General features: G+C 45.6%; 1 protein-coding gene across 1 annotated transcript in view; it reads left to right on the forward strand.

Moving 5' to 3' along the window:
• The window catches only part of LOC111980836 (EH domain-binding protein 1-like), a 60,822-nt gene that overhangs the window by 31,911 nt on the left and 6,173 nt on the right, over nt 1-22,738 (forward strand). The window contains exons 7-16 of the mRNA XM_070449639.1: nt 1,270-1,329; nt 3,370-3,526; nt 18,729-18,819; nt 19,047-19,213; nt 19,367-19,415; nt 19,548-20,408; nt 21,390-21,444; nt 21,683-21,796; nt 21,905-22,004; nt 22,364-22,437. Of these exons, the coding sequence (XP_070305740.1) occupies nt 1,270-1,329; nt 3,370-3,526; nt 18,729-18,819; nt 19,047-19,213; nt 19,367-19,415; nt 19,548-20,408; nt 21,390-21,444; nt 21,683-21,796; nt 21,905-22,004; nt 22,364-22,437 (1,728 nt within the window). The remainder of the gene's footprint in view (nt 1-1,269; nt 1,330-3,369; nt 3,527-18,728; nt 18,820-19,046; nt 19,214-19,366; nt 19,416-19,547; nt 20,409-21,389; nt 21,445-21,682; nt 21,797-21,904; nt 22,005-22,363; nt 22,438-22,738) is intronic.

The following is a 22,738-nucleotide window of genomic DNA, read 5'->3' on the forward strand; positions in this document are numbered from 1 at the left end:
CCCTTGTTACCTTTCCCTCCCCGAATTCTTCCCCTTCTCATCCCTCCCTCCATTCTACCCCTGCTCATCCCTCCCTCACAGTTCGTTGGTAGAGTGAATGGAGGCCGCCCAAAACCCAGGCCCCTCTGGCCCAGCCGGGCCAGATTTCTGCACCCCTCTCCCCCTGAGCCAGTAGAGCTGGTGCCCCTGGAGCAGACAAAGCAGAGCATGGCAACATGTAATCCTGCTTTGTGTCCCTCCGTGTCCTTCTCCCTTGATGTGTCCCCTTCTCCCATGTCGCAGTCTCCTCTCTCCTCTCCCTCTCTTCTCACCTCCCTCTCCTCTCCCCTCACTTCCCTATCCCCTTCCCTCACCTCCCTCTCCTCTCATCTCACCTCTCCTCACTTCCCTATTCCCTCTCCTCCCTCTCCCTTCACCACCCTCCCCCCTTCCCTCACTTCCTTCTCCCCTCTCCTCACCTCCCTCTCCTCTCCTCTCATCTCACCTCACCTCACCTCACCTCACCACCTCACCTCACCTCACCTGTTGCCCCATGTTGTGTCCCCGCTCCTGGTCCCTCCCCTGATGCTATTAGTGCTTCTCCGTGTGCTGCAGATCCTGCTTCTGCCACTGTCCCCCAGTCAGGTATAGATCTCAAAGATAGACTCAGCCCCCAGCATTGACATTGGACAAATGCTTGTCTAACCAGTCTACAAAATTATACTATGATCGCAACTGGTTGTTACAATTATACTTCTACTCCCTCTTTTCTCCCTTGTCCTTTCCTTTCTTGTCTTCCCTGTGTCCTACAATTATTTTTCTGCTCTCCTCTGGCACTCCCCCCTCTCCTCTCCTCTCCTCTCCTCTCACCCCCTATCCTGGACTCTCTCCTGGCCAGCCCTCTCAGACTCAAGTCCCCAATTCCTCCCTCCCAGTACCAGTCACTGCTCCCCTGTCTGTCCAAGAGACAGGTATACAACCTGAGGCAACAAACGGAGAAGGCATTCACTGACAAAGTCCTTAAGTTTAATAATGGGGAAAATAAATGACAGAATGTTATGATGAAAACATGTATTCCCTTCTCAAGCTTCACATGAGAACACCTGGCACCTGGCTAGTTGTTTTGGTTGTAACAGTCTCTTGCAAATTCTAGTTGAATGTAAGAATTGTATGTTAGCATTATATGTTTCCTTCATTCATTGGTCACTTCACAGGTGTCAAGCCGGTTGCCAAGCCAACTCTCTCGTTCAGATAATCATGTCTAACCAGGTCCTGTCTGTTCCCTTCTAGAGTTTCAGAGGCAGTTGAGCACTCTGWCAGAGGAGGAATACAGCACTGCCACAACTCCCAGTGAGTAAGACCTAATGCAAACACAATGCCTTTTAGGAACATCCCTAAATCTATACAACAGGGCCAAATCCTAACTTGAGATCCGTGTGCTTAACTTTCCTCAAAACTTCAAATTTATAGGGCACAGTGTTAAAAAGGCTATGATATACTAGCAATTTTTTTGTGGCAATGTTGCTTGGCAACGGATAGGGGTATGAGACACTGGAGCAATGGTGAGCAACATGGACATGAATAATAGATTTCATATGAAACGTAGATCAACTTAAAACTTAATTTCCCCATTTATTTACTCATCTTCTATACCAATATCTGCGCTCTGATTGGAGGATTTCTAAAAGTTGCCCACAAGTTGCTCATTTTCAATGGAAAAATGTTGCAGCAACCATTGATGGCAACATACAGTTGAGGTCGGAAGTTTACATACACTTATGTTGGAGTCATTAAAACTCGTTTTACAAATACTCCACAAATTTCTTGTTAACAAACTATAGTTTTGGCAAGTCAGTTAGGACATCTACTTTGTCCATGACTCAAGTAATTTTACCAACAATTGTTTACAGACAAATTATTTCACTTATAATTCACTGTATCACAATTCCAGTGGGTCAGAAGTTTACATACACTAAGTTGACTGTGCCTTTAAACAGCTTGGGAAATTCCAGAAAATGGTTTCATGGCTTGAGAAGCTTCTGATAGGCTAATTGACACCATTTGAGTCAATTGGAGGTGTACCTGTGGATGTATTTCAAGGCCTACCTTCAAACTCAGTGCCTCTTTGCTTGACATCATGGGAAAATCAAAAAGAAATCAGCCAAGACCTCAGAAAAAAATTGTAGACCTCCACAAGTCTGGTTCATCCTTGGAGCAATTTCCAAACGCCTGAAGGTACCAACAATAGTCCGTAAGTATAAAGACCATGGGACCACGCAGCCATCATACCGCTCAGGAGATGAACGTACTTTGGTGCGAAAAGTGAAAATCAATCCCAGAACAACAGCAAAGGACCTTGTGAAGATGCTGGAGGAAACGGGTACAAAAGTATCTATATCCACAGTAAACGAGTCCTATATCGACATAACCTGAAAGGCCGCTCAGCAAGGAAGAAGCCACTGCTCCAAAACTGCCAATAAAAAAGCCAGACTACGGTTTGCAACTGCACATGAGAACAAATATCGTACTTTTTGGAGAAATGTCCTCTGGTCTGATGAAACAAAAATAGAACTGTTTGGCCATAGTGACCATCGTATGTTTGAGGAAAATGGGGAGGCTTGCAAGCCGAAAAACACTATCCCAACCGTGAAGCATGGGGGTGCAGCATCATGTTGTGGGGGTGCTTTGCTGCAAGAGGGATTGGTGCACTTCACAAAATAGATGGAATCATGAGGCAGGAAAATTATGTGGATATATTGAAGCAACATCTCAAGACATCAGTCAGGAAGTTCAAGCCTGGTCCAAATGGACAATCACCCCAAGCATACTTCCAAAGTTGTGGCAAAATGGCTTTAGGACAATGAAGTCAAGGTATTGGAGTGGCCATCCCAAAGCTCTGACCTCAACCCTATAGAAAATTTGTGGGCAGAATTGAAAAAATGTGTGCGAGCAAGGAGGCCTACAAATCTGACTCCGTTACACCAGCTCTGTCAGGAGGAATGGGCCAAAATTCACCCAGCTTATTGTGGGAAGCTTGTGGAAGGCTACCCGAAACGTTTGATCCAAGTTAAACAATTTAAAGGCAATGCTACCAAATACTAATTGAGTGAATGTAAACTGACAAACTGGTAATGTGATGAAAGAAATAAAAGCTGAAATAAATCATTCTCTCTACTATTATTCTGACATTTCACATTCTTAAAATAAAGTGATGATCCTAACTGACCTAAGACAGGGAATTCTTACCAGGATTAAATGTCAGGAATTGTGAAAAACTGAGTTTAAATGTATTTGGCTAAGGTCTATGTAAACTTCCGACTTCAACTGTAGCTAGTGTATCATCAGGGTTGACTTCAGCTTCATGATGTTCTCCACTGTTATCCCCTCTAGACCACACTGCTGGAATGATCAGTATTGCCAGTCAGAGGCCAGACCCAACAACGTCCACACTTGACCCATTGGCTAAGCCCTTTGGGACAACAGTCCATGAGAGAAGGCAGGAGGCATTCTCAATGTTTGGAGTGGAGGTTGTCCAGGCAATGGCAGGGTGAGTAAATTCAAAGGTTGTACAGATATAGACTGGTTGGTTGTCTAGCAACAAAACCGACCTATGGTTGTCATAGCAACAAAACCGACCTGTGGTTGTCTAGCAACAAAACCGACCTGTGGTTGTCTAGCAACAAAACCGACCTGTGGTTGTTTAGCAACAAATTCGACCTGTGGTTGTTAAGCAACAAAACCGACCTGTGCGCAACTATGGGGCAAAACAGACGGGGTTGGCTTGGAATGTTGACAACATGTAAACTAGATTTAATCTCCAATGTTTATTGAAAACATAAATACATTTGCACAATGAGCACGTGTTGTCTCTCAAATACATAATTACAGTTGTTGGTTAGCTAGCTAGCGAATTTTAGCCATATTAGCAATGAAACATCTCAAAACAAGACATGGTATCAAGAACAAGATGAACCGAGCCTCTGACGATTCCCCACATGGCAGCTTCTTGTCATTGTTGCCATCTGACCACCAGAATCACAACAACTCACCAACATCTGCCCCATTGAAGCGTGCTGTCACTGATCCCTCCGGGACTTTGTCATCACACACACCTGGTCCCCATTTTCCTGATTGTAATTGTATAAATGTGCCCTTTGGTTTCCATTGGGCTGTCGATTATTGTTACAATGTCCGTTGGTCGTGTGAGTGCTGTGCTGTGCTGTGCTGTGCTGTGCTGTGCTGTGCTGTGCTGTGCTGTGCTGTGCTGTGCTGTGCTGTCTTTCGTGCCACATGTATTGCACAGATGATTACTGGGCTCGCCCCAGTGTATTTGAGGTACTCCTCACTCTTTTGTTTTGGTTTCAACCCTGTGTTTTGTATACGTGTTTGTTTGGTCTTCGATCCACGTGCCTTTACATGGCGCGCTGTAATTTGGGTAAATAAAACCCCCTATTACGCATTCCTGCGCCTGTCTCCCGATCCCTTTATACCAATGTGCACGTTGTTTTGGTGATGTTGTCAGCTATTAGTGGTGGTGATCATTATTTCTGCTTGGAATGACTGGATTGGTTTTAACCTTTGCATGATGGAGTTTGTAAGACAACGTAAGATGACACTTTGAAAGAAAAAAAAGTGTTAATTTGTCCTTAATTTGTGACTTTCACCTTCCTACTAACTTGAAGTAGGCCTAAAACATTTGTGGGCCAGCATATCATGGAATATCAGGGGCATTATAGACGTGTCTTATTCGTTTAGATATAGATATGTAAAAATGTAATAAAAAATGTATGCACTCTACTGTAAGTCGCTCTGGATAAGAGCGTCTGCTAAATGACTAAAATGTAAATGTAATATACTGTCATGGATAACTGTATGAAATTGTTGGAAGCATGGCAGGTTTCATAAAAGTTAATTAAAACCACTTGTTCGCTGTGGCACAAGATAGAGCTACATATTCTTTCACACTCAGGATGCATGGTCACTGTAACAACGTATTCATCTAACCAAAAGGTTGCTGGATCGAATCCCTGAGCTGACAAGGTAAAAATCTGTCGTTCTGCCCCTGAACAAGGCAGTTAACCCACTGTTCCCCCGGTAGGGCGTCATTGTAAATAAGAATTTGAACTTAACTGACTTGCCTTGTGATTCATTGAAAACTACTGGAAACCGAAATTATTGTATAAGTTTCCGGTTGGCAGATCCATAGTGTGTCAAGTTTCCTCAAGCTGCAATACTGTTGCAATACATAGCGAGATCACTGCTCATCTTGACCCAGGGATAGTCTTACACGATTGGCTTCTTTTGACTGAATGCTTGCTAGTTGGCTACTCTGTGTGCAGTCTAGTAGTACGCTACCTCAGGTAGTATGCCAAAGAATTAATGTAAGATCCTTAGCAAAGCTCTACTTACAGTAGCACCCCATAGAAGGGTCTCTGACCGTGCCTGAGATGGGCAACCTTGCCTGTTTTTTGTCTGCATTGTTGCTATGGAGATACACTCTCCCCCACCCTTGAGCTCTGAACTCTGACCTTGATTTGTTTGTCCGTCAGACCTGAGCGCATGACCCCTCTCTTACCCTTTAGCCCCAGAGCACCCTCTGTTCCGGGGCTCCAATATTTTGAGATGCCATAACTGTAAAAAGTAAAGAGTCAGGCAGAGGAGAGGTCAACCAGGGCACTCCCAGTTCCAACACCCCAACAACCTCTTCCTTCTGCACCCATGCAAGGGCCTGGCTTACCTGAGCCCACAGCCATGAAGTCACGTGACAGAACAATGAGTCACTTGATCAAGATGTCCATGCAGATGGGGACACCGTTATGCCAAAGCCAGAGCCTGAACAGATTGTGGCGGTAGCCATTGGGCATCAGAGCGTGCTTCCAAAAGAGAAAGAGCAGGGTACGTCAATTGGTCCCTAAGAAAATACTCCTAAAGATTCTTCCAAAAGAACAAGAGGGTACAAGATGTTCAAGAGGTTTCAAAATAACAAGTGGGACCCATGGACTGGGGGTGTGGCATGGTGCACAATCACTACACACCCATGTTCCTCAATGTGTCACTCTCATTAAACTAGTTCTAAAAGATATAAGCATTTCCTGAAGACATGTAATACTAATGTAGTTTGCTTTTCAATAAATATTAAGGCCTTTTCACACTAGCTATTTAAATACAATAGCATGTTTTGGGAACTACATTGGTACTATTCTCTGGAATATTTCCTTGGTGTCCCCTGTCCCTTTAGAACTAAAAGTATGGATGCCTTGCTGCCATCTTGTCCGAGAGTGGCCAGTTTTCCTGGTTTCCCAGCCATATTAATTAAGAACAGATTTAAGGCCCGACCTGAAGAATGGTCCATTAATAAAAGCCCATTATGGGAGAAGCCACTGAAAGGAACCCCAATAATCACCACTGCTCCTCGGATGAGGACCAGAAAGTAATGGAACATATGGCTGCCCTGTTGCTAAGTTATCCAAGGGTAGCCAGTGTTCCTGGGTTCCCCTCGGCACAACAACCCAAAACAGAAAGACCAGTACAACAACCCAAACAGAAAAAGCAGCACAACAACCCAAAACAGAAAGAGCAGCACAACAACCCAAAACAGAAAGAGCAGCACAACAACCCAAACAGAAAAAGCAGCACAACAACCCAAACAGAAAGAGCAGCACAACAACCCAAAACAGAAAGACCAGTACAACAACCCAAAACAGAAAGACCAGCACAACAACCCAAAACAGAAAGACNAAGTAATGGAACATATGGCTGCCCTGTTGCTAAGTTATCCAAGGGTAGCCAGTGTTCCTGGGTTCCCCTCGGCACAACAACCCAAAACAGAAAGACCAGTACAACAACCCAAACAGAAAAAGCAGCACAACAACCCAAAACAGAAAGAGCAGCACAACAACCCAAAACAGAAAGAGCAGCACAACAACCCAAACAGAAAAAGCAGCACAACAACCCAAACAGAAAGAGCAGCACAACAACCCAAAACAGAAAGACCAGTACAACAACCCAAAACAGAAAGACCAGCACAACAACCCAAAACAGAAAGACCAGTACAACAACCCAAAACAGAAAGACCAGCACAACAACCCAAAACAGAAAGACCAGCACAACAACCCAAAACAGAAAGACCAGCACAACAACCCAAAACAGAAAGGCTTGAAAAACAAATGGAACCAAGTATGGGGAATCTAGCGCCAACTTGCACAAGGGTATCCAGTGCACCTGGTTTGGCCTCCAGGAAACCAAAGAAGACTGGAGGGGCTGAGGCTGTAAGGTGGGCTGTAGATAAGAAGCTGCTATGGGAGAGATCACATGATGAGAAGACAGTTATAGGGCTTTCTTCATCAGTTGATTTAGACAAGGTGCATGGAGATGTTGAAACGTATGGTAGCACTTGTCACATCTTGTCTAAGTGAGAGTACTTTTCCTGGTTTTCCATCTGTTCCAAGGCCCAAAGCCCAGGTTGTACCAAGCATACTTTACATACTGCCAACTTTCCCAAGGGTATCTAGAGTTCCTGGATTGCCAACCATAGACCAAACGAAGGCAATAGACTGGTCAGTAGATATTAAGTCTCTGTTTAAGAGGTCACCTACAGATGTAGAATTATTGATGGTCCGTTTAGAGGATGTTGACACAGTCTATCATGATAGTGAAAAGAACAAGGAAATAGTGTATCTTGCACCGTCCTGCCCAAGAGCAGAAAGTATTCCTGGCTTTCCCTCTGCCCTAGAGCAAGCGCCAACCAAATGACCCAATYTTGGGATAATAAGCCTTTCTGAATCTGAGCCGAGTATGGTTAACCTAATGCTTACATGCCCTTTAATGGCTAGAGTTTCTGGTTTACCCTCTAAACAGCCAATTAAGTCAAATAATGTTGACTGGCATGTCACTTTTGGAGAGGCCATTGAAGAAAATAACAGTTTGTGGTACAGGCAATGCCACACGAGAACAAAGAACTTACAAATAACATGGTACAGTAGATATGTTACCGTCTTGCCCAAAYAAAGCCAGGATTCCTGGCTTCCCTTCTGCACCACAAGCAAAAGCTCTCTTATAGCAGCAAAGGGGGGACCAACTCCATATTAATGACCATGAAGTGTGGGCTGTAGATCAAAGACCATTCTGGGAAAAAAGACAAAGAGATTCCAGCTTTTGGAGTCAGTAGATCCGGCGATGCAAAGGGTATGGCAGCTATATGTGCTTGGTTTCCCTTCAGCACAGCATCCAATTATAGAACCACGAGAGCCAAACATGGTCAGTCCACAAGAGTCAAACATGTTCAGGGACCATACCTCAGGACTACCTGGCCTGATGACTCCTTGCTGTCCCCAGTCCACCTGGTCGTGCTGCTGCTCCAGTTTCAACTGTTCTGCCTGCGGCTATGGAACCCTGACCTGTTCACCGGACGTGCTACCTTGTCCCGGACCTGCTGTTTTCGACTCTATCTCTCTACCGCACCTGATGTCTCAAACTCTGAATGCTTGGCTATGAAAAGCCAACTGACATTTACCTCTGAGGTGCTGACCTGTTGCACCCTCTACAACCACTGTGATTATTATTATTTGACCCTGCTGGTCATCTATGAACATTTGAACATCTTGGCCATGTTCTGTTATAATCTCCACCCGGCACAGCCAGAAGAGGACTGGCCACCCCTCAGAGCCTGGTTCCTCTATAGGTCTCTTCATAGGTTCCTGCCATTCTAGGGAGTTTTTCCTAGCCACCATGCTTCTACATCTGCATTGCTTGCTGTTTGGGGTTTTAGCCTGTGTTTCTGTATAGCACTTTGTGACATCAGCTGATGTAAGAAGGGCTTTATAAATACATTTGATTGATTGATTGATTCAGTCTTTTGCCAATTTGCCCAATGGTTACACATGCCTAAAGGATCTCATCTACAAAAACGCTAAGTCAAGAGGATCCTCCGATTCAACAGTGGCCTGTGGAGGAGAGGCCATTTTGGGAAAATACACTGAAAGAGGAAACAGTGAAGTCTGGCTCCCGCGCATGATGAATTAAAGAAGGGAATGGTGGCTATGTTGCCATCTTTCCCAAGTGAGGCCATTGCCCCTGGTTTTCCATCGACACATTCTCAAACGCCTCTCAACAGTGGTTCTTCTCTCCATCTGTGTGGGCAGAGGAGATCTATGACTGCAAGAAGGAGAGCCATACAGATCCTAGCTACAAACCTCAACTAACCAAAGTAGTGCTGAATGAGAACAAACAAGAATCTGAATATGGCTCAGTGTTGGAGGGGCTCAAAGAGGAGAGGGGCATTCAGACCAGATATGAGGCATAGGAAGTGGGCGTTCTGGAAAAAGGGTGAGTGAGTGGGAGTAGGAGAGCAAACAATTCCAAATCTGCGTTATGGCATTTTTCTAAAACTTTAAAGTACATTTCTATGCCTGTCAGTTGAATTTCAACCCTGTTTTCAGAAACTTGCACTGCAGAATGTGGCTCACCATTCCTGCAGACATGCCATTATTCTTGACTGTCAGAGATAGGTGGGTTGTGTTGATTTGCTGCAGGAGTGCAGCTGTTCTTGTTTGGCAGCTTACGATAATGCTTTTGAACCATCTCATCCACATCTGACTGACATTACTGTGCTTTTTGCACTATTGTTGCAAGGCGCATGCCCTGTGCTCTTTTCCCTCATTTATTTAGTATCTCTCTTCGTGTTGCTCTCTTTCAGCCCTCCTGTCAGTCTCCCATCCAAGGGGGACAGACATTGCGATATGGGATGGGTGCAACTGTTGACAATGAGCCAAAATAAATTTCACACAGCCAGACCACTTGTGAGGTTGTGGCCCTGGCAAAGTGTCAAGTTGTGGAGGACTTGGAGATGATATGTAAGGAAGAAATGGAAGAGGAAGTCATAGTCAGGCTCCGGAATAGAGCATTCTGGGAAGGAAGAGGTTACTGTGGCTAGGCAGGTGGAAGTGTATGAGATGCGGTAAGTGTATAAGGGCCACAGCGCTCAACCTCACTACCTACCATCATGGTGCTCGGTTTTAAGCACGTGTTGAATCTGCACGGTTGCTGGTTTAGTAGTTGATTGATCTGCACGGTGTCTGGTTTAGTAGTGTTTGATCTGCATGGTGCTGGTTTAGGTAGTGCTTGAATCTGCATGGTGCTGGGTTTAGTAGTGTTGATCTGCATGGTGCTGGTTTAGTAGTGTTGATCTGCACAGGTGCTGGTTTAGTAGTGTGAGATCTGCAACGGTGCTGGTTTAGGTAGTGTTGATCTGCACGGTGCTGGTTTAGTAGTGTTGATCTGCATGGTGCTGGTTAGTAGTTTGATCTGCATGGTGCTGGTTTAGTAGTGTTGATCTGCATGGTGCTGGTTTAGTAGTGTTTGATCTGCATGGGCTGGTTTAGTAGTGTTGATCTGCAACGGTGCTGGTTTGTTAGTGTTGATCTGCACGGTGCTGGTTTAGTAGTGTTGAACTGCACGGTGCTGGTTTAGTGAGTTGTGAACTGCATGGTGCTGGTTTAGTAGTGTTGAACTGCATGGTGCTGGTTTAGTAGTGTTGAACTGCATGGTGCTGGTTATTAGTGTTGATACTGCATGGTGCTTGGTTTAGTAGTGTTGATCTGCACGGTGCTGGTTTAGTAGTGTTGAATCTGCACGGTGCTGGTTTAGTAATGTTTGAACTGCATGGTGCTGGTTTTAGTAGTGTTGAACTGCATGGTGCTGGTTTAGTAGTGTTGAACCTGCATGGTGCTGGTTTAGTAGTGTTGTGAACTGCATGGTGCTGTTTATGTAGTGTTGATCTGCACGGTGCTGGTTTTAGTAGTGTTGATACTGCACGGTGCTGGTTTAGTAGTGTTGACTGCATGGTGCTGGTTTAGGTAGTGTTGATCTGCACGGGTGCTGGTTTAGTAGTGTTGATCTGCACGGTGCTGGTTTAGTAGTGTTGACTGCATGGTGGCTGGTTTAGTAAGTGTTGAACTGCATGGTCTGGGTTTAGTAGTGTTGATCTGCATGGTGCTGGTTTAGTAGTGTTGATCTGCAGTGTGCTGGTTTAGTAGTGTTTGACTGCACGGTGCTGGTTTAGTAGTGTTGAATCTGCATGGTTGCTGGTTTAGTAGTTGTTGATCTGCACTGGTGCTGGTTAGTAGTGTTGAACTGCATGGTGCTGGTTTAGTAGTTGTTGAACTGCACGGTGCTGGTTAGTAGTGTTGATCTGCATGGTGCTGGTTTAGTAGTGTTGATCTGCACGGTGCTGGTTTAGTAGTGTTGAACTGTACGGTGCTGGTTTAGTAGTGTTGAACTGCACGGTGCTGGTTTAGTAGTGTTGATCTGCACGGTGCTGGTTTAGTAGTGTTGATCTGCTACGGTGCTGGTTTAGTAGTGTTGATCTGCACGGTGCTGGTTTAGTAGTGTTGATCTGCACGGTGCTGTTTAGTAGTGTTGATCTGCACGGTGCTGGTTTAGTAGTGTTGATCTGCGACGGTGCTGGTTTAGTAGTGTTGATCTGCACGGTGCTGGTTTATGAGTGTTGATCTGCAGCGGTGCTGGTTTAGTAGTGTTGATATTGCACGGTGCTTGCATATCTATTGCCGTTTTTGGGGTTGGGATTTAAAACAACTTAAACAGAGCATTTAGCCCCCTGCAGCAACGTAATAAAATCACATTGTAGGATTTGTGCTTCTAGACTTATTCATTATATTTTCCAATATTTTGCATTCTCAATTTTAATTTGGATGAATATATAACATTTTGCGAGCAAAGGCTTTGAAAAAGTATTTACATTTGTTTGTGTTGTGAGTTGTATGGTATTTAGGGACTCTTATCTCGATTTAAATGGTTGCATTATTAACTGTCATTTTCATGAATAATCAGAGATAATATTTTTGAGCGTGAGTTTTGGTTTGTGTGTGATAGTTTTAGAACTTTCCATTTGATTGCTTTGTTCTTACTGAAAGACTCTGCTTTCTTGGTTTTCATAATCACCTCTGACCATGGTCTCCTCAGACCTGAAAACATGGTTTCTCTGCTGCCATAATACCTAAGAGTTGCCAGTGCACCAGGGTTTCTATCCACTCAAGCATCCTGTTCAGAGGCTGTTAGAATACTGTCCAGTGGACAATAGCATATTATGGGAGATGCCAAGAAAGGATGGTTCAGAGCTCTCTATCGAAAGATCAAAAGAYGAGAGAGACATGGTGAGAGGAATGGCAGATATGTTCTCATCTTGTCCAAGCACTGTCAGCATTCGGGGATTTCTGTCTCCACATCTGTCCAAGGAAGTCGAGTTAGAGAGGGAACCTAACATGGCAGATCTAATGCCARCCTGCCRAAGAGTGGCTGGCACACTCGGATTCCCTTCTTGAAAGTCAAGTAAAGGAGTGTACAATCAACATTGAGGCCATTTGGGAGTAGCCCACGAAGGGGAAAATAAGGATGACCTTTATGTCCACTCCACATTTGGACAGATTAAACYAAGACAAAGAGCTAATGAAACACYTGGTGGRTCTGGTACCATCATGCCCTACTGCAACAAGTATTCCTGGCTTCCCCTCTGCACCACATCCCAAAGATGAGGTAGATCCAAGTATGTTGAGTRTTGTGCCAGTTTGCCCTAAAGTGTCCAGTCTCCCTGGTTTTGCATCCACTGAGGGGGTTACAACATTAGAGMGGCTTGTTYACCCAAAGTCTATGTTTGAGCACTTGCAGAAAAATAAGGAGAATAAAGAAGAAAAATATTTTCAAAAATACAGATCAAAAGAACACAGTGAGAAAGTTAAAGCAATGGTTGCTATGGTGTCATGTGGCTCAGACGTATCCATGATTCCTGGCTTCCCCTCTGCACCACATTCAAAAACGGAGGTGGGGCCAAGTAGTGTGAATCGTGTTCCCTCCTGCCTTAAAGTTTCTAGTCTCCCTGGTTTTCCATCCATTGAGAAGGATAGGTGGGCAGGGTGGGTTGTTGACCAGAGGCCATTGTTGAAGAGACTACTAAAGGAGAGGAAAGTCATTATTGACAGCTCTAAAGCAGACCAAGAGGAAATGAAAACCAATGTTCCTTTGAGGCTATCATGTCCACACTGCAAGGATCCCTGGCTTCCCATCTGTACCACAACCCAATATGATGATTATTTTGCCTGTTTGCTCTAAATCTTCCAGTGAGGGGGTTACAACATTAGAGTGGCTTGTTGACCCACAACCTATGTTTGAGCACTTGCAAAAGAAGAAGGAAGAGGAAGAAAATATTCTCCCAAAAGGCATTAGCAAAACGAAAGCAATGGTTGCTTTGGTGCCATGTTGCCCAGAAGAAGCCAGGATTCCTAYCTTCCGCTCTGCACCACAACCTAAGAGGGAACTTAATAGTGTGGATCTCACACGATCTTGCCCCAAAAGCTCCAGTCTCCCAGGTTTCCCATCGACGGCCAAAGTCCAGACAAGAGATTGGCACGTTGAACAGAAGCCTTTGTTTGAGAAGAAGCTGAAAGATAAGACCGTAATAATCAAAGATAGGACACCAGAAGACAGAGAAAATAGGGTGTCACTGGCGCCATCTTGCCCATGTGAGACTCTCACTTCTGGGTTCCCGTCCTTTACACAACTAAAAGCAATAGAAGAACAAACCGTGTTTTCCCTAATGCGAGCTTGTCCAAGTGAATCTAGAGAACCAGGATTACCTTCTAGACAGCCATCTGAATTAGCTCGAACCCAGGGAGACGAATCTGTGAGTTCTATGCAGCCAATGTGGGAAAAACCATTGAAGGAAAGTAGGTCAGAGGATATGGTGCTTTCCAAGCCTGACCTAGGCAGTGCAGTTGGAGATGAAAACCTAAAACTATGCTTGCACTGGTACCATCTTGCCCCGAGGCAGCAAGCTTCCTGGTTTCCCATCTGCCCCTCCCCACAGTCTAGAGTCTATAGAGGCAAATGGTAAGACGTGTGTGGTTAGGCATGCAATATCTTTTTTTCCAGTGTCTCGCATTGCAAGTGGAAAGCAACATACTTKGTTTTTTGGTTTCTAAGAGACAAGTATGCAGACAGAGAAGAAAGAGGTTACTGGAGAAGCAGCAGAGTATGCTCTAGATAAGGGGTAAGTGTTTGAGCACATGGCTCTCTGCATGGATTTCAGTGGCAGTGAAACATTGCTGTCTTTTGTTTGGTCTGCAACGGCCACTGTAAAGCCAGATATTTTAGCTCTGGCAAACCTCTTAAGARCACATGGCGTGTTTGGTCATTTTACATGGCGTGATACTCTGCATCTGAGATGTGTTTTGGGTCTGTGAACCTGTTACATGGAGATAATATATTATAGAGGGATATTCTTACTAAATTTGTGACGGATGAGTTGTTTTTGTGCATGCCAATAACTCTGTGTGTTTTTCTGTGTGTAGTATGGATTCTGTAGGGATGTTCTTTTCAATGTTCACCTCTCGTGTTAGTGTCCTCGACAGCCCACAAATAGAGAAAATCCCATCTGAGGAATCTGAGGAGATCCAGAAGTCCTCTGCAGTGTTAGAACCAGAGCTAGTCTTAGGATGGGAGGTGTTGGAGGCTGAGGGGTCTGTGGCAGAGAAGCAGCAGGAGGCCTCTGGCRTAGTACAGACCAGTGTTGGTGTCTTCTCCAGAGGGTAAGTGGGAGATTGTAGGCTCCTATGTAGCACGGCAAAGTGTGTGGTGTGTTCTGTAGATTCTTAGTCTAATTGTCACCAATGTCACCCTCATGTTCACTAGTTTATTTATATTAATGTTTGCATATAATGGCATTTTCTATTTTTGATCTTRGTCATTGATTTAACAAATCCTATTTTGGTCAAATCAAGGACTTTTAGCAAACTCTCACATACAGTTAATAAAATAAATGTATTGAAGTTTGAATGATCTGTGTTTAATCMCTCAGATTTTTAAATGTGTTGAGGCTTTTTATATGGTTTCGAATGCTCCCAATGTTTACCATGCCTGTTTTAAAGCTCAGTCCCTCAATTACAGTAAGTAATCCCTCTCTCACAGTTATGAAACAGTAGCAGCCATGCCTGGTCCGTCTGGCTCCTCTCCAACAGAAGGTGCAGTCCCATCAGAGAGCTCCTCTGAACCTGTCCCAGATACATCTACCCTCGTCCAGGAAGCAGTGTCTGGAAAGGCACCGCACCTTGAGGGTGAAACCAAAAATACGATTGAACTCCCAACCACCGCRGAGCCATGCTTGTTGAATCTGGAAGACAAACAGTCAATGAGTGAGGCAATGAGACAAGACACTGAGGATGGGTTTGTTAAAGTCCAAGATCTAAGCAGTATGAGAAAATGGCCGTCATTGACGGAGGCTGACCTTACTGAGATCTCCAGAGGAAAGTTTGTGGTAACTGGGGAAGAAGAGATTTACCTTGACTTGTGGGCGCAAATAGGGGAGAAATCAACATTAAAAGCACAGGACTCTGGACAGATAACAGGTTATGTTGACATTTATTCAGCCGGGTCACCTATCGAGACAGAATTATCAACTTCATTACACCTGGACAAGGGGTGAGTGTCCTGGCAGCAAACCGGTGTCTGAACTATTTGGCTGCACTGCTTGAAAATACAAAGGCGGTATTAAGTCATAACATTGTCTTTCGTTCGCATAATGTTTGGCTCAGCCATGCTTGCTACTCAGTGAACTGTGATGGACAAGTCTACAGTATGTGTCAAATTTAAGCTGCGTCTTGATGTTTAAGCCACTTGTTTTGTGGGCCCAGGTGTTCTAATGTAAACTAAGGTCTTCAGTGTCTCTGTGCACTGTTTATGCTGCTACCTATGTCATGCATGTTTGTCTTGTAAAGAAAAACCTGTGGCTTTTTGTTAGTTATAATCAGTCAATGTGTCGAGTTCTTCTACATCTGGAACGCTTCTCCAGTGTCTGCTCAGTGGAATGGGATATGTAATCGCTTCTGTGAGTTGTGCCAGCTTGTGGAATGTGAGGGGTTGCTTTACTGATATTATCATTTCAATAGTCATTTAATAGAATGTAATTCTATAGCAAGATCTGAGCCATGATATTTTCTCACCTTTTATTTTTTTTAACCTTATTAAGCACCCAACATGCAAGCACAGAGGAAGCCTCTGCCTCTGCCCCTACCTCACAACCTACTACAGACAAGTTGCTGTTAGAGGACAAGGCTCAAGAACATATAGTACCCATCCCAGATAAACCCTCTGATGATCAGACACTCACCTCAGATGAAACACAATCAGAAGTTGCCGCTGTTGTCGCTGGCCAGGCTGTCCCTGCACAGGTAACAACTGAACTGGTCGCTCCTCATCATGTAAAGAAACGAGACAGTAGTCTTCCTCCAGAAACTCGACAGGAAGCTGATGATCAAGGGATTGTATTTAAGGTAGTCCCTTCACGGCCTCCAAGGAGAAAAGACTGTCTCACTTCAGAGCGCAAACAGAAATCTGAGAATGTATCTGTACAGATGCCCACTGAAGTGAGAGGAGACCGTAGTCTTTCAACAGAACCTCTAAAGAAAGATGATTGCCAGAAGCGTTTCACTGCCCAGGCACCAGCTGAGATGGTACCATCACATCCTGGTAGGAAAATAGATCAACAGAGCCTCAACAAAAAACTGATGCCCCTGTCCAGGTGCCCACTGAACTGGTCCCTCCTCGCCGTACTAAGACAAGCCTCACTAAAGAGACACCACAGGTAACTGGCGTTATCCCAGCTCCACGCACCAGTGGAACCTATAGTGCTTCCAGTGCAGAACGTTCACAGAAACCTGGCCAGGTAGCCACTGAACTGATTCTACCATGGCCTGTGAAGAAACAAGACAGCTTCACTCCAGAGCCATCTCATAAAGCTGATGAGCCAGAGAGTCTGATTGCCCAGGCGGTCGCTAAGCTGATTCCACCTCAACGCACCAGGAAAGCGTCTCTCTCTCTCCCGAACTGCGACAGAAAGCTGACGATTTACAGACTGTTACTGGTCAGGCCACAATTGTTCCCCTAACTCCATATCATGTACCTACAGAGTCATACCCCGACTTGTGTGGGAGAGACTGCCCCCCTCTCGATCATCAGAAAAATAGAAAAATAGCCCCGCCCAGGCGCAGCGAGAAAACTCATTCTCCCCCAGTGGAATCAAGCAAAGCAGAGGATGGCGCAGATGCATCTGTGGCTTTAGAGGCCCTGAATGCTGCCAACCAGGGGTCTACAGCTCCAGCCCAGATAGAGGATCTTACGATAACCTTTTCAAAGTTGTCTGAGGCAGAGAAGCAGTCTCCGGAAGTGACAGAAACAGCCACTGAGTCACTTGAAGATGAGCCAGCTCAGAAGGCCTCACCAGAAGTCACAGACTCATTTGAAAAGGTTGAGGCGGAGAAGCAGACCTTGGAAGTGACTGAAACAGCCAATGATTCACTTGAAGATGAGCCAGCTCAAAAGGCCTCAACAGAGGACATTGCACCAGGAGTAAAGATGGAAGGCAAGCAGGAGATCTTTCCAGTCCCAAAGCCTCGTGGGAAACGAGACCCAACCCCACCTGTCCAAACAGATGCTACCTGACCAAAGACCTGGCATGCCTCTATTGGGGATAACACCCAGTCACCTGTAGCCTCTGGGCTGGAACCACCTCAAAGCAACAAAAGGAGCAGTAGTCTTCCGTACCCCCTGGTGGCCAGCTTGCAGCATCTGGGGAAGAGGTGGTTGCTCCTCTGCGTAAAAGGAGGAGTAAACTAAACATAGAACAATTGAGCATGCCTGTTCCAGTTTCCCGCTCTAAAATTGCCTTGATTTCCAACAGAAAAAGAGGAACTCTACAATGGACTCCTCATTCACCAGCCAGACAGACTTCCTTGAGGGCTCGCTATCTCTCTCTCAGGAAGACAAACAAGACACCAGTCAGGGAGCCACAAAGGGTTCAATATCATTAACCTCAAYCATGGRCTCCGAAGGGAGCTTTGTCACAATTTCTCACTCAGAGGAGATGTCACCAGAAGTACAACTCTGTGAGAAGGGACTGGAGGAGAGCGGGAAGAGCTGGATCTTCACAGAAACCACTATGGTCACCGAGGCCTTCACAGAAACCACTATGGTCACCGAGGCCTTCACAGAAACCACTATGGTCACCGAGSCCTTCACAGAAACGGCTATGGTCACCGAGGCCTTCACAGAAACTGCTATGGTCAGTGAGTTCTTCGTAGACACTGTAAGAGAGGACATTGAGAGGGGTTCAGAGGCAGAGGCTGTCTTTGAGAAGGGACTGGATGGAAAGCTTGACCTTTACAGATACTACCGTGGTCACTCAGGCCTTCACAGAAACCCCTATGGCCACTGAGTTTTTTGAAGACACTGTAATCAAGGATATTGAGAGAGGTTCAGAGGCAGAAGCACTTGACACGACCTCTCCAACCACCGGTACGCCAGCTGAGGACGACTGGTTACATGTTGAGGGAGCCAAAGAGACAGAGCAGATGGAGGTAGAGAGCAAAGACATGTGGGTTGAAGAGATGGACTTTGGCTTTGAGTCAGTAGACYTATCTACTGGTGGCTTAGATGAGGAGAGGTACGTTATGTTGAGTTGGACACGCATGTGCAATACAGTGGTTGATTGACGCATGGCCATTTCTGAGTGCATTTACATATAGTAATTCTGTGTGACTAGAATGCTTTTCTGAAAGGAAACTGATTGAGAAAATGCCATATATTTAATCCTTTACCATTATTTGAAATGTGTTGCTACTAAACTGTTACATCCAGATTATGCTGTGTAGTCGGGTCATATTAAATCCCTGTCTTTCTCTTTTTAGGCAGCAGGGGGCAGCAGAGGAGCCAACAACGCCTAAAGGCGGAGCTGTAAACTCTCAGGAAACGGGTCTAGGCAGTGCTGCTTCCCCAGAAGTATGTTATTTATAGTCTATCAGTTGACCAATCCTCCACCATCATTTTGCATCAGTGACCTTTGAAAGGAAATTCTGATTCATAACTGTCCATTTTGTCAATGACAAACACAACTTTTTTAGGGTATTACTGTGTGATACCTGGTCATTTCTGCACCATAAACTGAAGTGCCACTTATATTTGACTCTGAATTGACCTATTATATCTGATGTCATTTGTTGTCTTAGGGCCTCATGGCCAGTCCTGGCCTTGTTACCTCCAGCCAGTCCCTACTGGAGTGGTGTCAGGAAGTCATCAAAGAACACAAGGGGGTCAAGATCACCAACTTCAGCACATCCTGGAGGAACGGCCTGGCCTTCTGTGCCCTGCTACACCACTTCCACCCGGACAGGATGTAGGTACCCCCTCTGTGACGCGTTTAGACATAAACATGAGCAGGCATTGTGTAATGGCTTGTTTAACCTTTAAAAATGACATCATCATTTTTGTGTTAACTTGTTTCCTGTTCTTGTAGTGTGTATTGATTCTCTATTTCTTCGCTGCTTAGAAACTTTGAGATGCTGGACCCTTATGACATCAAGCGCAACAACAAGAAGGTGATTTGTTGTCTTTATGTTATCTCATCATGTCATAATCACTATCAACAGCCAGGCCTTAAATGTGACCATCAATTGGTTAACTGCTGAATATTTTCCCCACCCAACCCATCTCCTCTCATTTTCCCCCAGGCCTTCGACGGTTTCGCAGAGTTGGGCATCTCACGGCTGATAGAGCCCTCGGACATGGTCCTCCTGGCCGTGCCTGACCGCCTCATCGTCATGACCTACCTCAACCAGATCCGCACCTACTTCACGGGCCAGGAGCTGAGTGTGTTGCACATCGAGGCGGACAACAGTGAGTCCAGTTACGGCATGGTCGGGGAGAGCCGGGTGGGCCCCGACCCGGAGGCCGCTGCACGCTACTGTCAACGGATCCAAGATGAGGCCCTCACAATGGAGACCAATGTGGGCGCTGCAGAGAAGAAGGCGGATAGTGACACTAAGGAGGGCACCAATAGGGAAGTGGTCCCACCCCCTAGAACCAAACGCCTGCAGGCTGCAGGGGAAGCAGGAGGGGCCCAAGCCCCCGTCGTACCCCCCAGGACACATTTTCTATCTGCCAAGTCTGGGTTCTCCCACCTAAAGGATGCAGATCTGATTAAGAAACGACGGTCACAACGCAGGTCAATAGTCGAGGCAGACTCAACCGAGGTCAGTGGCCTACGATCTCTCTCTCTCTTCACTTTCTCTCCCTCTCATCCCCCCTCGTTGTCTCTCTTTCTCTCTTCACTTTCTCTCCCTCTCATCCCCCTTCGTTGTCTCTCTTTCTCTCTTCACTTTCTCTCCCTCTCATCCCCTCGTATGTCTGCTCTTCTCTCTTCACTTTCTCTCCCTCTCATCCCCCTCTCTCTTTCTCTCTTCACTTTCTCTCCCTCTCATCCCCCCTCTTTGTCTCTCTATCTCTCTCTCCACTTTTCGCCACTTAATCTCTCTGTGAGTGATTGCTTTGTTGTAGTTACAGGTCTGCTACAGACAGGAGGAGAGTGGAGCTGACAGATAAAATCAGAAACAGGTACATACAGTATATTGATTTGTATGATGTGTTTCGGAGTTCACACCTCTACAACACGAACACACACACACAACACACACACACACCACACACACAACACCACACACACACACACACACACACACCACAACACAACACAACACACACACACAACACACACACACTTACTGAGTCCCCAGTTTCTCAGGTACTTTATGATTGTGAACCACCCTCAGAGGACCAGTGGAGAGGAGGAGAGGAGAGATGGAGAGAAGAGGAGAGATGAGAGGAGAGGAGAGATGGAGGGAGGAGGAGAGAGAGATGGAGAGGAGAGGAGAGAGAGATGGAGAGAGAGGAGAGGAAGGAGATGGAAGAGGAGAGATGAGAGATGGAGAGGAGGAGAGAGAGATGGAGAGGAGGAGAGAGAGATGGAGAGGAGGAGAGAGAGATGGAGGAGGAGAGAGAGAGATGGAAGAGGGAGGAGAGTGAGAGAATGGAGAGGAGAGATGGAGAGGAGGAGAGAGAGATGAAAGAAGAGGAGGAGAGAGAGATGAGAGGAGGAAGAAGAGAGATGGAGAGGAGAGAGAGAGAGAGGAGAGAGAGAGAGAGATGGAGAGAGGAGAGAGAGAGAATGGAGAGGAGGAGAGAGAGATGAGAGGATGAAGAGGAGGGAGAGGAGAGATAGAGAGGAGAGAGGGAGAGGAGAGATAGAAGAGAGAGAGAATGGAGTACAGACACAAGTCATCACAGTTGTCTCTGTTGTACTTGGCTCATCCATCCCCTGAGCATTGACTCACTCTAATTACTTTGAAGGCTTCCTGTCGTTAGGCTAAGGACTCTAATCATATCAAACTATGTTAATTACCTCGTCATCACAGTCTAGTTTGCCACTTTGATGCTCTTCCAGTAATTGGAGCTACTGCATAATGTTGCTGTGTATCTCGTTACGCTGTGTGTGTGTGTGTGTGTGTTTCATATAGGAAGGACATCTGGTGAAGAAGGACGATCGGCTGAGGAGGTCTGTCACTTTCACAAGTCACTGTCTGCCACTGTCATAAACACTGGAAATACCAATGTTCTGTATCAAAAGAAGTATCATTCTCTCTGTGTGTTGTGTGGTGTGTGTGTGTGGGTGTGTGTGTGTGTGTGTTGTGTTGTGTGTGTGTGTGTGTGTGTGTGTGTGTGTGTGTGTGTGTGGTGTGTGTGGTTGTGTGTGTGTGTGTGTGTGTGTGTGTGTGTGTGTGTGTGTGTGTGTGGTGTGTGTGTTGTACAGGACAACCAAGCCAGTATGTGCTGAGGGAGATGCAGGCCCTAGAGTTTGAACAGAAGCACATTGACAGCAGGGCAGACATCGTGGAAAGGAGACTACGGCAACTGATGGAGTCAGGTGAGAGGGGGATGGAGAAAGAGACAGAAAAATACCCTTGAATAAAGGCTTTCAGTATTGTCAAAACATCTCTTTATAATGATGCCCTCTCTGTCTCCATACATGTAGGTAGTGAGAAGATGCAGGAGGAGAAGCTGATTCAGGAGTGGTTCACTCTGGTCAACAAGAAGAACGCCCTCATCAGGAGACAAGACCAACTACAGCTATTGTAAGATCCACCATCCCCACTGTGTTGTCCACCGTTACCTAGTGCTTTAAACAACACTGTTTATTTTTTTACATTGAACCTTTATTTAACTAGGCAAGTCAGTTAAGAACAAATTCTTATTTACAATGACGGCCTACACCGGCAAACTCGGACGACGCTGGGCCAATTGTGTGCCGCCCTATGGGACTCCCAATCATGTCCGGTTGTGACACAGCCTGGAATCGAACCAGGGTGTTTGTAGTGACGCCTCAAGCACTGAGATGCAGTGCCTTAGACCACAGCGCCGCTCGGGAGCCCTAAACACAGACATATTACAGACACATTACATTGATGTAACCACACGGCATTCTGCTCCACAGGCAAGAAGAGAAGGACCTGGAAATGAGGTTTGAGATGCTGAACCGAGAGCTGAGAGACATGATGGCTATTGAAGGTAAGACTACAGTACCAATATACTGAACTACAAGATCCATGATGCCACTCTATTCTGTGATACAGCTCATTACTGTGGTCAAAGTGACACTACAAACCATAAAATAATAAAAATATCTCTGCAAAGGAAATGAGAATAGTGTGCTGTTGCGTATGGCAGTCTTAGGTTCTAATTTCTGGTACAATGGACGGACTCAGAGAAACACTCAAACTAGATTTATGCAACACACTGTGTGTTGCAGCTGCAGAGCACACACATACAGCGCACACAAACATACACTGACAGTGTACCCTGCAAAGCA

The sequence above is a fragment of the Salvelinus sp. IW2-2015 genome, linkage group LG3 (assembly GCF_002910315.2).
Source record: "Salvelinus sp. IW2-2015 linkage group LG3, ASM291031v2, whole genome shotgun sequence".
NCBI classification, from domain to species: Eukaryota; Metazoa; Chordata; class Actinopteri; order Salmoniformes; family Salmonidae; genus Salvelinus; species Salvelinus sp. IW2-2015.